Genomic DNA, 15,752 nt, shown 5'->3' on the forward strand with positions numbered 1-15,752 from the left:
CTCATCCGGAACTGGAGAGGCCCTGATGAGCCACACCTCCACCTCTCCATCAGCCCCTCACCCCCGAATGCAATTTAATGCATCCCTTGTGTGCCAGGGTGACTCTATCCCCCTTCTTGCTCTGGTTGATTCTGGGGCTGATGATAATTTCATTGACTCCACCCTCGTTACCCAAGCTGGGATCCCTGTTGAAGCCCTTCCTGCTCCTAAGGATGTCAATGCGCTGGATGGAAGGCTCCTGGCCCGCATTACTCATCACACTGTTCCCCTGAGTCTCATCCTGTCAGGTAATCACCACGAATCTATAAAACTGCTAGTTATTCCCTCACCTCATGCTCCTGTGGTCCTAGGTCAGCCCTGGCTTAAACTCCATAACCCCCATATTGATTGGTCCACCGCATCTATTGCTAGTTGGAGCACCTTTTGCCACTCCCATTGTCTCCAGTCAGCCCTAGCTCCCTCTCATTTAACTGCTGCTCCTACTTTTGAGCCCCCTGACCTCTCTTTAGTCCCTCCTGTGTACCATGGCTTAGGTGAGGTGTTTAGTAAGCAGCGGGCCCAAACCTTGCCCCCACATAGGCCCTATGATTGTGCTATAGACCTGCACCAGGGTGCCCCCCTTCCCTCGAGCCGTCTCTATAAACTCTCCCGTCCCGAAAGGGAGGCTATGGAGAAGTACATCAATGACTCACTAGTTGCTGGCTTTATTCGACCCTCCTCTTCTCCTGTTGGTGCCGGCTTCTTCTTTGTTGCAAAGAAAGATCACACTCTACGCCCCTGTATTGATTTCCGTGGCCTCAACGACATAACTGTTAAAAACAAGTATCCACTACCCCTCATCGACCCCTCTTTCGAGCCCCTGCACAAGGCCACTGTTTTTTCAAAGCTGGACCTCCGGAATGCCTACCATCTGATCCGAGTCAGAGAAGGAGATGAGTGGAAAACTGCATTTAACACTCCCCTGGGCCATTTTGAGTATCAAGTCATGCCCTTTGGCCTCACCAACGCCCCTGCAGTTTTCCAGGCCTTGGTTAATGACATCCTCCGTGACATGCTGAACCACTTCATTTTTGTTTATCTTGATGATATACTCATCTTCTCCCGGAACATGGAAGAACATGTCCAACATGTGAAGTTAGTGCTCCGTCGTCTTCTGGAGAACAAACTGTTTGTAAAAGCTGAAAAGTGTGACTTCCACGTGACTTCTGTGAGTTTTCTGGGCTTCATCATCGAGCAGGGGCAGGTGAAGACGGACCCAGCAAAGGTTCAGGCGGTGGCTGAGTGGCCCAAACCCACTACACGGAAACAGTTGCAGCGGTTCTTAGGATTCGCCAACTTCTACAGACGGTTCATTCGAGACTACAGTAGAGTGGCGGCCCCTCTCACACAACTCACCTCCCCAGCCATCCCCTTTACTTGGACGCGGGAGGTTGACATAGCATTTGACACTCTGAAACAGTTATTCACTAGTGCTCCAATTCTAACTCACTCTGATCCCTCTTTGCAGTTTGTCGTGGAGGTGGATGCCTCTGATTCAGGTGTGGGGGCCGTCCTCTCTCAGCGGTCTCCTAAGGATCACAAGCTGCACCCCTGTGCCTTCTTCTCCCGGCGCCTTTCTCCGGCGGAGCGCAACTACGATGTGGGAAACCGTGAGCTGTTGGCGGTGGTTCTGGCACTTGAGAGGAATGGAGGCACATGCTGGAAGGGGCTGAGCAGCCATTTGTAGTTTGGACAGACCACAAAAACCTCTCTTACCTCCGCTCTGCTAAACGGCTAAATTCCCGCCAGGCCCGGTGGGCTCTGTTCCTGGGAAGGTTTAACTTCATTCTCACTTACCGTCCTGGCTCACGCAACACCAAACCTGATGCCCTCTCCCGCCAGTCTGTCCCAGAGAAATCCTGCTCTGAGCCAGAAACCATTCTACCTCATTCCTGTGTGGTGGCCGCAGCTACATGGGAGATTGAGACCTGCATACGGGAGGCACAGCGCTCTCATCCAGACCCAGGTAATGGCCCTCCTAACTGTCTGTTTGTGCCTGATTCAGCCAGATCTCAAGTTCTACAATGGGGCCATTCATCTAAGCTCACCTGCCATCCTGGCTTCCACCGCACCCTCTCCTTCATCAAACGGCGGTTCTGGTGGCCATCCATGACCCGCGACACCCGTGCCTTTGTGTCCGCCTGCTCCGTCTGTGCCCGCAGCAAGGCCTCCCATCAACCCCCAGCTGGTCTCCTGCGGCCTCTGCCCGTCCCCAGCCGACCCTGGTCCCACATAGCTGTGGACTTTGTCACCGGTTTACCCCCGTCAGAAGGTAACACAATCATATTGACTGTGGTAGACCGTTTTTCCAAGGCTGTGCATTTTGTCCCTCTCCCTAAATTACCTTCAGCCACAGAGACTGCGGACCTCCTGGTCCTCCATGTGTTTCGTCTTCATGGCATCCCCCAGGACATCGTCTCTGACCGGGGACCACAGTTCTCCTCCCAGGTCTGGAAGGCTTTTTGCCAGGCTCTGGGTGCCACAGCTAGTCTCTCCTCTGGGTACCACCCTCAAACGAATGGGCAGACGGAGCGGGCAAACCAAGATCTCGGGGCAGCCCTGCGTTGTGTCACTGCTCACCACCCGTCCTCCTGGAGTAGACAGTTACCCTGGGTTGAGTATGCCCATAACTCACTCACCAGCGCCGCCACAGGTATGTCCCCCTTCATGGCCTCTCTAGGCTATCAACCTCCCCTCTTCTCAGTCCAGGAGGAGGCTGTGGCGGTGCCATCGGTCCAAGCCAACATCCAAAGGTGTCGGCGGATTTGGAGAGAGGTCCGGTCTGCCCTTCTCCGTTCAGCTGTCCGGAATCAACGCCTTGCTGACCGCCATCGATCCCCTGCACCCACTTACCAACCCGGTCAAAAGGTATGGCTTTCCTCCCGTGACTTGCCCCTTCAGGTGGAGTCCCATAAATTGGCTCCCCGATACATTGGACCTTTTGAAGTTGACAAGATCATTAATCCCACTGCTATCAAGTTAAAGTTGCCTTCATCTCTGAGAGTCCACCCCACGTTCCATTTTTCGCTGCTTAAGCCTGTGTCTTCCAGCCCCTTGTGCCCTCCAGCCGAACCCCCTCCACCCCCCCGGATCATCGACAATCACCCTGCCTTCACTGTTCGGCGGATTCTGGACGTCCGTCGCCGAGGTCGGGGGTTCCGGTTCTTGGTTGACTGGGAGGGTTATGGCCCAGAGGAACGCTCATGGGTCCCGCGCAGCTTCTTTCTGGATGCCTCCCTCATTCGGGACTTTTATCGGGAGCATCCAGACAAGCCTGGGGCGCCCGGAGGCGCCCGTTGAGGGGGGGGTCCTGTCACGTCTCTGGCCTTGACTCCAGGAGTTTTTCAGTGTTCTGCTTTCCCTGGGTCTCCCCCTCCCCTGCCTGTGGGTGTGGCAGGGGCGCGGCTTCCTCATCAGGCACCTGGTCTCACTCTCCACTCTCCACTCTGCACCTGTCAACAATCACCTAATCAACCCACAGTACAAGAACACCAGCTTTCCTGCCAGTCCTCGCCAGATTGTTCTGCCTACCAGTTGGTATTTTCTCGGCCGCTCTGTATTCTACTTACCAGAGTTATTCTTATGTTTCCTAGTGCTTCTGATATCTAACCTTGTGTTCTCCTGTCTTCTGGATTCCAGTGCCAGCCTCCCATCGAGCCATCCTCACGCCGCCGCAGCTCATTCCTCCAGCTGCTCCACCCTGCTCAACAGCCTGCCTGTCCCCTGCCTTCTCCAGCGCCCTCACCACCTTTAATTATAATAAATCCACCTGACTTTCAACCACCATCCAGCTGTGTCTGTGTCTGCTTCTGGGTCCTAAACCAAAGCCCTCACACAGACAATATTAACACACCGTTTGAACCGCCTTAATAATAAAGCCAATTACATCTTTCATATCATTACAACACGGGATACGAGGCGATGATCATCAGCCGTGTTTTGGTAGCGCGTTAATGTTACTATTTATAGCATTAATAGCTCGACGATCTGCGATAATAAAGCCAATAGGAAATAGCGATAATAATGATAAATGACCGTCATTATGTGGCCCGGGCCCAACAGCCAATGGCAAGGCCGCAACTTAAAGTACCAGTTAGATTTTTAACAATTAATGTTTTTGCTTAGAGCCGACAACGCCACCTAGGAAATACTTGGAGCCTAGGACTCTGATAAATTCAGGTTCTTTTACATCAGGGGAGCAGAGTTAAAAACACAGGCAGAAGTTTAAATCAATTTAAAACCAGATTTATTGCAATTAAAATAGCATGGGTCTAAAAATGAATGATTAATCTAAAAGCTAAAAGGAATAAAATGTTACTAGTAACAAGGTTAAAAACTCTATAAAAAGTCCAGTCCAATATAGTCCAATCCGGCTCTTTAATCCAGTTCAGTCCACTCCAGTCCAGTCCAATCCAGCGATCCTCCTCGTATCCGCGTCTTAGCGCCTCCCGTACTCCTACAGCCGTCTGCCCGTCTCGGCCGTCTCTCCAGCACCGTCCGAAAGTTTTTTGAGTGAATCTGCGTTGGCGGACACGGTCTGCTGCATGTAGTCTCACAGGACTCTCAGGTCGCTGGGCTGGTAGGTAGTAGCAGGTAGTGATGGCGAGATGAAGCCTCATGAAGCTTTGAAGCTTTCCAGCAAATTGGTTCGGAAAAGGGTTCATTGCTCGAGGCTTCATGTGCTCACGAAACCACCTGGTGGTCAAAGAGTGTAAAACAGACAAATATGATCTTAACCATGTGATAAGATAAGATACTCCTTTATTAGTCCCGCAGTGGGGACATTTGCAGTGTACAGCAGCAAAGGGGATAGTGCAAGAAACAAGATGCATCAGCTAACACAGTAAAAAAGAGCTAAACAAAGTGTAACAAAATATGAACCAAGTATAAAGATTGGAAGTATAAAAATAGGAGTCTATACAGTATTGACAATAAACAGACTTAACAAAATTGCACAAGTGGAAAATGATATTGCACAGTGAGAATTAAATGAAAATCCACCTGAAAATATCAGGTTATTGTCAGTTTGTCAGTTTTTGGTGTGTAAGTGTAAGTGCTCTACTGGGATCAGTGCTGGTTGTGGTCTACTGGGAACACAGATCTGTGATATACTGTATTTTGCGCCAGTAAAGGCTTTTGGGAATGACTATAAACAATGAAAAAAAATCTATTACCATGTAATCAATTTATATATATATATATATATATATCATATTTAATAAAATGTCTATTTAGTAAGTATATTATGAGTATATAAGATACATGTATAATAAACTGTAATTGTTTTGTGAGTAATGCATCTTATGTGTGCAAACCAATCCTAAATTAATAATTGTATTGTAGTGGAGTGTAATATAATATAATAATTGCAGGAGGGTTAATATTAGTGTTCTGTGTCACTTCTGGAAAGCGGCATTGGTTGAACCAGTGAAGATCTGAAACACTTCATGAACCAGTGGGCGGTACGGCCGGGCAGCGAGGCTTCGGATGTCATCAATGACGTCATTGGTCTAAAACGATACAAGCCTCGATACGCGCATCGCAGGAAACTTCCTGGATTACTCGACACACGCTCCGAAGCCTCGGCACAGCACGTAACATCACTAGTAGCAGGAGGGCTTTTCTGCTGCACTGCTGTCTCTGACTGAAGATCTCTCTTCTGCTGCGAGCCGTTCTCTCCTTTTGTGTCCTCTCCACCTGTGCTGCATCCTGCTAATTGCAGGCTCTCCGCCACACCTGCCGCTCCTCTCCTAATCAGTCTTTGATTGGGGGTGTGGCTGTCCATGGGTCTCATTCCAGTTCATGACTTCTTAAAAACACTTCAATTTACGTACTAAAAGCAATCAAAACAACCAACATGCAGGGATAAAACACACAATAGAATAAAAACCATAAAACATGCAAAATAGAATAAAATCAACCATAAAACAAATCATGCATAAGTCATTTTTGACCCTGTCACAATTATAACGGCAACGATAAAAGATCCACCTTAGAACCATCTATTCATGTGTGTTTGCTAAATATTAATGGCATGAGGTTTGGGTGACACGGGTTTCGAGGCGAGGATCATCAGACATATTCTGGTAGTGTGTTACTATTTTTAGCAACCGTAGTACGACCAACCGGCTATTTCGTACATCATCCATTCAGCTGTGGTTGAGTTGAGTTTCCTGGGCAGGAAAGAAAACAGATTGACAAGCCCATTGAAGAAGCTATGTTGCTTGTGGTGGTGTTGGTTCATAAAACATCTGATGTGGTGCACATTTAAACACAGGATCCAGGGAGCCGTTCCAACAATTTATTAAAGTCAAGGTGTGAAGTGGGATGGCAGTTGGTGGATGATTTTTTATCTTTGTTCTGCCTGGAATTGTTTGGAGGGAAAAGGGAGGTTTCAGGCCTGGAGGGCAGATTCATATAATCTAGAGGGAGTGGTTTAATCAAGAGTGGCATTCTATAAAATGCCTGCAGATGGGTTAGAGACTTTTGATTTAACACCCATGATAAGGATCAGCTACGTGTGTTAGACTCGTCAGTCCAGTGAAGTCACTGCTGTGCGCGCTTCTGATCAAACGGCATAATTGTTCTCTTTGCTGGAGCATGCGTGTTATCAGCATGAGAACCGCCTGGTTTAAGCGGACAGTCGTGGTACTGGGGGGCTTTGGTCTCGTCCTCTGCGGGGTCATGTTTGTGATGAGTGGATATGATCAAGCTGCGGCTGACAAAGAGGACATGCGTTCAGTCAGGAGGTTTTCTGATCTGGAGTCAAGCATCAGCAATCTCTGTGAGTTAAGGCAAATGATGATTCATTAATCTTTCTCTCCTATGTATGCAAGTTACTCTGATTTCTGTCTTTCACAAGGGGGTTAAATTAAAAAATTCTTCACTACAAATGAAGATGGGGAGATGGAAAGAAAGTTCTAGGTTCAGTTTGATTTAATTTCATTGACATTGAAGTGGATTAAATGTCGGTTCACTGCACAAAAAGATGAATTAAGTGATAGAGGGGATGACATGCAGAAAGGGCCACAGGTCAGATTTGAACCCTGGGCCGCTGCAGCAAGGACTCGCCTATTTGATTCATGGTGCGCCGTCACAACAAATTCTATTGAACATATTTAATTGAGGTTAAAAAAAAAAAATGCATTCTTTCCCTGAGACAGGCTGATGAGATATTGAGCGGAATTTGTTTTGAGATTTATTTGTGTTGCCTTATATCTTACTTATGGAATAGTTATGGCTCACTAGCACAAATAAACAGGTTTGTGCAAAATAGCTATGACCATTTTATGTATAGTATAGTTATACAATCCCATTATGTCCCCATCACCTTTAATTCCTCTAAGGTATTGTATGCCTGTTTGCAGACAAAATGATGACCCATGAGAAGAATGGTTGTAGGCCATGTATGTCACAAATTTATTTGTTTGGAAAGCAAAACATGCTCCATAATGTGGTTTTGAATATTAGATGAATGGCTTCTAATGGAACTTTTCTTAAAGTTTGCTGTGGATATTACATTTTCGGTCGGTAGAAATGGAGCAAATATGATTAAAATCAAAAGTTATAGTCGCTATATCCTGACAGTAGTGCATGAGACAGGTAATCTGAAAAAAATCATGTTCCTCTGTGTCCTCGGGTGCTCCGAACAGCATCTGCAAGAATTCACAGACCGGAAGAAAAAAAACAGTCAGACCAGAGCTGGAGCCTCGCCGCCTCAGATGTCAATCACTCACAAACTCCAATCAAACTGTCAAACTAGGCAGCGCTGATCAAATATGAATCACTATTCTGTCACTGTAATGCCTATTTCTCGCCTCAAATGTTTTCATAGACATCTTGTAGTGTACTGTTTAGCTGTAAAATGAGAAAGTTTGTGACCCGGCAGCCTTGTTGAGATCAGTTGAAGAAATACCAAGCACCGCCCACCAGCTGGACCACAGCCAACAGGGATGCTCTCTCTCTCTCTAAAATGGCCTGTGATTGGCCAAAGTCTCCCGTCACAGGCTAGATTTTTTTAAAGCCTGATGACAGAGCCGTGAGGAGGAGCAGAAGTCTAGTTATCTCTCAGAACACTTGAATTACAATATGCTAATGGTAATTTTTGCCAAATGATGCCAAAAACATAATGCCTACTGCAGGTTTAATGATAGATGAGGTCAGACTTTAACCTATTTTATATTGTTTATTGTGTTTTATGTAATTTTACTGATGTTTCTAACCTTTTTTATATCATTACCTAGTCTCTCTCGTGTGCTTACCTAGTTTCCCTCTTGGTATCAATAAAATGTTATTTCATCAGAACATTCATCTTAAGGGAAATGCTTCATTTGGATTTAGAAAACATCTAGTCTACTATTTTCTGCAAAAAGTGATCATGCCTCTAGCTCATTTGACTCTCTCCCTGTCATCCTTTTTTCCAGACAATGTCGTCAAATCTTTTGAAAAAAAGCAGGACACCCTGCAGAAAATGCTCGAAGAGGAAAGGGGCGTACAGAGAAAAGCTCCAGAGGTGGAACAGCCACCAGTCAAAAAGCAGCCAGAGCCAGAGAAGGAGAAACCTGCAGCAAAGATCCAGGACCAAAAGGAGGTCCCCAAAGAGAAAAAGTCCAATAAACTGTTTCCCAAATCTAGCCTGTTCAAGGAGTGGGGGGAGAATCTGTCTGAGGATGACCAAAGAGAGGCACAGGGTTTGTTTGAGAAGTACGGATACAACGTTTTTCTCAGCGATCGCCTTCCTCTAGATCGAGTTCTTCCAGATACCAGGGATAAAAGGTACACTGTGTCATTGTCATGTTCTGCGATGCCAAACATGTCACTCTACTTCATACACAAATGTTGCACCCAGTTCACTGTTTGCTGATTATCCTTCACCTTTCTGTTCATACAGTTTGTCAGATTTTGCCAGCATTTACAGAGCTTACTGATGGAAAGACTTCTGTTTCTGAATAGGTGTCTTAAAAAGATTTACCCAAAGGACCTGCCAACCGTGGGAGTAGTGTTGATCTACCTAAATGAGGCATTGTCCATCCTCAAAAGAGCTCTGCGCAGCATCATCGACCGCACCCCTAAAAACCTGCTGAAGGAGATAATCATGGTGGATGACAATAGCTCCAATGGTTCGTTGGCAGCAATGCATCACCAGGCAAACATGTTTTGTGATGTTATAAATGATGTTTCATTGTGCAGATGCCGGTGCACAATGAATGATATATTGGGGAAATACACTGATTTGCTTTCTTGCTAAGAGTTGTAAAAGAAGAACGATACCACGGTCATCTATGTATGGTAAAATATGAAACTACAGTCAGCAGCTGGTTAGCTTATCTAGCGAAAAGACTGGACTGGAACTTTTGTCTCCCCACTCTGGCATTGAGAGTAAGTATATTTTTGGCATCATTGGGTAGGTGTTCTGAGAGATAACTAGATTTATGCACCTCCTCATGGCTCTGTTTTCAGGCTTTAAAAAAATCTAGCCCATGACGGGATACTTCAGGTCAATCACAGGTCATTTCAGAGTGAACGTTTTTATTGAGCTTTCCTATTGGCTGTGCTTCGGCTGGTGGGAGGTGCTTGGTATTTCCTCAATTGATCTCAACACGGCTGCCAGGTCACAAACTTTCACATTTTACAGCTAAACTGTACACTACAAGATGTTTCTGAAAACATTTGAGGAGAGAACTAGGCATTACAGTGACAGAATATTGATTCATATTTGATCAGCGCTGCCTAGTTTGACCGCTTGATCAGACTTCGCGAGTGTTTGACAGCCGGCTCATAGATGGCAGCTGGAGGGCAGGCTCCAGCTCGGCTCTGATTGGTTGGTTTCCTCCGGTCTGTGAAATCTTGCAGCTGCCATTAGGAGCACCGGAGGACACAGAGGCACTTGATTTTTTCAGGATATAGTGTTTTAAAAAAATAACCTTTTTTAATCATATTTGCTGCATTTCTACCCACTTTAACATGTTATACCTTGTTTGTTTAATCTGTACAAAAACCGAAGTTTAAAAATAATTTGTTGGTCATGTGCTGGATACAGTAACAACATAAAATCAGGATGTTAAAGCTCCAGCACATTAGCCCCGGTAAAACCACAAATTGTTAAATGCCTATAATAACCGAAGTGTAAAAACGACAAACAAGATATAATGTGTTCATTAGTGAGCTTTACAGTTTCTGCTATAGGTGGACTTTGTGACCTTTCAAGCTAGCTAGTTTCCCCTTGTTTCCATGTTTTTATGCTAAGCTAAACTAATCAGGTGCTGGCGGTAACCTTTTATTTACCAGACAGATATGATAGTGGTATCGATTTTCTTATCTAACTCTCAGCAAATAAACACATTTCCCAAAATGTTGACCTGTACGATGTAACACAATGGTCCCGCATTTCAAGGCTGTAAATAGTGGTAGTGTGGCACTGGATTGCAATATACTAAATGATGTTTCTCTTTTTTTTTTGTCCATCCTAACTTTAGACACACCTTTCAGTATAATGCAATCAGTCACAACATAAACTTACTTGATGTTAGAAAAATTATTTAAATTGCATACATAAATTTGGGATCATGTGAGGCATGTCTATGGTCAGGACTGTAGCTCCCTCTCAAAATCTTCTGAAGTCTGCTTTGCATTCTGGGCAGTCAGTGTGGAAACTTGTCATTCTCTAATCAATCTCGTCTAAACTTGTTATGGTAAAACCAATATCTGTCACGCCTCTTCTCCCCTAATCTCAAAACACATTCCCACATTCTCCTCTCAATTCAGAGGACCTGAAGGGGGACCTCGACGCGTACGTGAAGTCGCTCGAGCAGCAGAACCCAAGTCTCCATATTACGAGAGTGAGGCACAATGAGCAGCGAGGCCTTGCATACGCCAGGGCTTCTGGGTGGAGGGCTTGTACTGCTGACGTGGTGGCCATCCTGGATGCACACATCGAAGTCCATGAGATGTGGTAAGAACGTGGCAAAATTAAATCCTTTCATACCATGGTTAATGTAGAACATTTTCACTGGTATATGTGTAATATTTGTAAGATAAGAGATAAGATATTCCTTTATTAGTCCCACAGTGGGGAAATTTGCAGTAGTAGTCTTTAACATTATATATTAATTGCAGGTGTGCTAAACAATGTTTAGTATATTTTCTGCACAGTTATTAAATGTCAATACTGGGAAGTGTCTATTCCACCACCAGGTACTGACTCTGATGCCAAAGTTGACTCAAATCATAGCTTTTGTTTAACCACAATAGTTGAACTATGAATAACTTCTTCAGGAACGCCCTGTTTACGCAGTTTCATACATTTGCAACAGCCCAGTGCAACCACATTCTGATCCCAGTGCAGCCACTGTCTGATATACCGACCACTGAGCAGCTCCCTTGAGGTAATCAGGGCTTGCACAAGGGCATTGCAGTGGTGGCTGGCAATGACGGAAGGGCAAGTGCTGCTCAGACTTGAAACCTTCAGACTCATTTGTTGTGCAATTTTTAAAAAAAAATATTGATTTTGATAAAATTTGATTAACAGCTAAATCTACACATCCGTATTGAACATTTTTCAGTCCCCCTCCACCTTTCAAATACTGCACCAATGTGCACTTGGGTTGTGTAAAAATGGAACTAAGTGCACGAGGGATAAATTGGTCCCTTGACCTCTGACAACACTTTGTGGCCATTGAGATTTACTAAAGGAGTGGCTGGTACTTGACAACGCATGCCAGCTACCATTCATAAATGGGATGAGACAGAGGTATATTGAACAAGCAGTTGTTGCAGTGATGTGTGAATCACCTCTCCTCCCTTCCCGTCATGTAGGATTGAACCCCTGCTGACACAGATCAAAGCTGACCGGACGGTGGTGACGTCCCCTGTATTTGACAGAGTCAACTTTGATGACCTCAAAGTAATTCCATACTCTCCAGCAGCACATGCCTTCGACTGGGCTTTATGGTGCATGTATGAGGGTTTTTCGCCAGATTATTACGAACTCAAAGACGGCTCATTGCCTGGAAAGTAAGTTAAAGAGAAAACTGTCAGTTTTGTTTCCGATTTACACACGTGTCAAACAAATATAATGCCATGATCTTATTAATCGTATCTTGGATGAGGCATTCTTGATTATCTAAAAACTTTACCTTTATACTGTTATACTCTGTAGAATATGGTTTAAATTATATAGCAGTAACAGTTCTCTTCTTTCACTTCAGAAGTCCATCGGTCATGGGGATCCTAGTGGCCGAGAGGAAGTTTCTAGGAGAAATTGGACTCCTCGATGAAGGAATGAAAGTGTACGGTGGAGAAAACGTTGAGTTGGGAATCCGGGTGAGTAAAGCATCACCTCTCTAACATCAAATCTTACACCTGATGACGCAGTCCCAGGCCAACTTGCAGCAATATAAAGTACAGATTCTGGCATCAGCACAATTACCCCTCTCACTTTGTAAAATAAACAGAGCTGTTTACCTCACAATTGTTGAGACGGAGGATAAAATGATACCCTACCGTAATATCTTTCCGAAGTCGTAAAATCCTGCCTCATTTTTTATTCACTTTCTTGATGGCAGTTGGATGAGAAGATTGATATCACTTTTGTGTCTGTATGGTAAATATGACGCTACAGCTAGCATTCAATTTGCTTGGCATAAAAACTGGCAACACGAGGAAACGGCTTGCCTTGCTCTGTCCAAAGGTCACAAAATCTACCAACCAGTACCTCTAAGTCTGATTTATTTAACATGTTATATCTAGTTTGTTTGTTTGTTATGTGCCGGACTGTTTCTTGGCTAGAGGCAGTAACTTCCTGGAGTCTCCGCTGGTTGTCTGGCAAATTTGGTAGGATGAGCTGGGGCCCTACAAACATTATGTGTTAAATGTGTATATATCAAGCGGCGGCGCTGCCCACAGTTTGTAAACTTCTAAGTAGCTTTTATTTATTCTTAAAGAGGACCTATTGTGCTTTAGTGCTTTTCCCCTTTCCTTTAGTGCTATACGGGGTTTTTTTTGTGCATGTAAAAGGTCTGCAAAGTTACTAAGCCCAAAGTCCAGGCCAAAGGGACTTACTCTCCCCCACAGAAACACTGCTCATGAACTGCCTGTAATGCCTTGCTTGAAGTCCTGCCTTTTCTTCCGTAACTTGATGACGACACAGAGTGTTTCAGACAGAGGGTGTTTCAGACAGATGTTGAAAAGAGGTGCTGCAGCACAGCCGGTGTGAGAAAAGCAAAGCATTTTTGTTTTGTTTTTTACTTTACAGCATGTAAACATGCACCTAAAAATTAGCTCAATAGGCCCTCTTTAACTTTTGTTTTTATTCATGCTTTGCACTTTCACAATTATCATTGGTGACTGATAATGATTCAGTTTTACTGAGTAGTATAAAGTTAAAGGTGTGCTTTTTTTTTGCTCATAGGTGTGGACATGTGGAGGCAGTGTTGAAGTAGTTCCATGCTCCAAGATCGCCCACATCGAGAGGGCCCACAAGCCCTACCTGCCTGACCTGGCCCCAGCCATGAAGAGAAATGCCCTGAGAGTAGCAGAAGTCTGGATGGATGAATACAAACACAACATCAACTTGGCTTGGAACTTGCCATTTGAGGTACTTCATATGTAATCAAGAAGAACACAAATGATGATGCCCTTTTTATGGCATACTGCATGCTTCTACACATAGGATGACATACACATAGAACATCCAAAGGTACATAGATAATTGGTTGTGAGTGCATTTGAATTTCTTCAGTTTCAATACGACAAACAAATCACGCCATATTCTCTGCAGAATCACGGAATTGACATCGGGGATGTCTCAGAGAGGAAAAAACTCAGGGAAAGGTTGAAGTGCAAACCTTTCAAATGGTACCTGGAAAACGTGTATCCCAAGTTGGATCCCTGGGACAACATTCTTGGTTATGGAGGAGTAAGTTTAGTTTAATGTAATGCTTTGTACGTGTGGTAGAGGCATTACAGGGGTGTGCAGGTTGTGTGCCACAGCACAGCCACATGCATTGCCACATTAAATTGTGTTTTACTGCTTCACTCCTACATGCCATAGTGTTCAATACATTGTCACTCACAAAATGATGAACCCCACCTCTAGATGAAGAATCTTGATGCCAACATGTGCTTAGACCAAGGCCCAGTGCCAGGTCACACACCCATTGCCTACAATTGCTACTACTATGGACCTCAAGTAAGTAAAGCAGCTAAAAATTATTAATGATTATAGTCTCTGAGTTGCAAGAAATATACAGTGTGTTTGCCGCTGTTGGCTTATTTAACTGTCCGATCTGGTTGCTGCTTAACGTTTCTTTAATATATATTTTTAGATCGCCTATTATCGCTCAAATGGTGAGCTCTATATCGGTGGCCTCAAGTCCCACAAGTACAATGACAACCGGTGTATAACTGACATCGGCAAAAAAGAAACGGAGCCTGGCCTTCACAACTGCAAAGAGGCTATGCAGAAAGGAATGGGGATTTACTGGGACTTCACTCAGGTACTACAAGTTAAACTAACATATATAGCAAAGTATATGAAAGTCAGGGAAGAGGTGTGGCAAAAGGGAATTTTTTTCAGGAAAATAGTTAGTAAAAGTCACTGTCTCACCCTTTTCAAATTAGAGGGTGGATGAGTTTAAGGTGACTCATAGCTCAAAATATTGACTGTGGTTGTCTGAATGTTTATGATGACATACTGTGCATTTGCAATCTTGACACTTATCGTCTTTTCTAGGGCAAAGAAGTGAAGAACAAACAGACAAAAAGATGTCTGGAGATTATAAAAGGCCAACTTCTAATACAGGAATGCTCCGGCCAAAGATGGGAAATCCAAAACATCATCAAGGCCTTTTAAAAAGAAGTGCACTTTTCTGCTCATATGTCAGTGGGTATTATTGCGTGAATGTGTAAAATGTAACAGAAAGTCAATGAAATTTGACAACCGCTATGACTCCTGTAATAATTTAAAGGTACACTTATTGAGGGATTTTGTAAATCTTATGTGATTTCTCTCTAAAGTCTGAATTTTGGAAATTCACTCAACATCTTATGAATGAATGTTAGGTCTGCAAGTAATTATTATTTCTACTATTCATTAATCTGCTTTTTTTCGATTGACCGTACTAAACTGAAGTGTAAACATTGCCTATTGGACTAGGAGACTGTCAAAAATGCCATGGTTTTCAATGTACAAGAGAAAAATATATTGTTTAGTTCTATTCCTTTCATGTTGTAAGATCTAACTCTGTTGTTCCTACTGTGCTGATCAGATAAAATGTATAAAAGGGCTTGACTTGTTGGACTGTTAACTTGGATACAAACTCACTCCTGTTTTTTAAACAAAGGGAAGTTTAGTGGAGTTGATGCTGTAATAATGAGCATGACTCATGGTTGGTGATATGCAAGCGGTTTCCCAGTAGGTATTTATTACAGATATGGGCATAAGGCATCTTACCTCAGGCTGCTTATTAAAGGCATACCCACCTTTACGTAACTTAGAAATGCAAGTTAATCCTTTTTCCTCCCTTCAATCTTTCCACTCAAGGACACCAAATACATTCTATCCAAGCATAAAGGATAATGCAAAAATTTTGATTAAACCCTGGGGCAAAAATCAAAAGATGGGCGTTTACACCTTGACGTGTTGAGCTGTTTAAATAAAGTTTTGGCTGTACTGAATTTTGAACTTGAGTGTATACTGTATATTACTTAATTAT

General features: G+C 44.0%; 1 protein-coding gene across 1 annotated transcript; it reads left to right on the forward strand.

The window, feature by feature from the left end:
• The first annotated feature begins 6,649 nt into the window (after window positions 1-6,649).
• On the forward strand, window positions 6,650-15,468 carry LOC141760257 (putative polypeptide N-acetylgalactosaminyltransferase 8). The gene is made up of 11 exons (XM_074622920.1): window positions 6,650-6,823; window positions 8,463-8,814; window positions 8,992-9,158; window positions 10,804-10,990; window positions 11,854-12,051; window positions 12,246-12,360; window positions 13,448-13,633; window positions 13,817-13,954; window positions 14,135-14,227; window positions 14,364-14,534; window positions 14,771-15,468. Exons 1-11 carry the CDS (start codon window positions 6,655-6,657, stop codon window positions 14,888-14,890), a joined length of 1,896 nt encoding a protein of 631 aa, XP_074479021.1. The 5' UTR covers window positions 6,650-6,654; the 3' UTR covers window positions 14,891-15,468.
• The last annotated feature ends 284 nt before the right edge of the window (window positions 15,469-15,752 follow it).

This window comes from Sebastes fasciatus, chromosome 22, assembly GCF_043250625.1.
Source record: "Sebastes fasciatus isolate fSebFas1 chromosome 22, fSebFas1.pri, whole genome shotgun sequence".
In the NCBI taxonomy this organism is placed as follows: domain Eukaryota; kingdom Metazoa; phylum Chordata; class Actinopteri; order Perciformes; family Sebastidae; genus Sebastes; species Sebastes fasciatus.

Excerpts from the sequence above, each read along its gene's own strand:
- LOC141760257 (XM_074622920.1), top strand. The coding sequence starts at position 6,655 with ATGAGAACCGCCTGGTTTAAGCGGACAGTCGTGGTACTGGGGGGCTTT. Across the intron at positions 12,052-12,245 it reads GACGGCTCATTGCCTGGAAA|AAGTCCATCGGTCATGGGGA; the intron begins GTAAGTTAAAGA and ends CTTTCACTTCAG. Across the intron at positions 13,634-13,816 it reads CTTGGAACTTGCCATTTGAG|AATCACGGAATTGACATCGG; the intron begins GTACTTCATATG and ends TATTCTCTGCAG.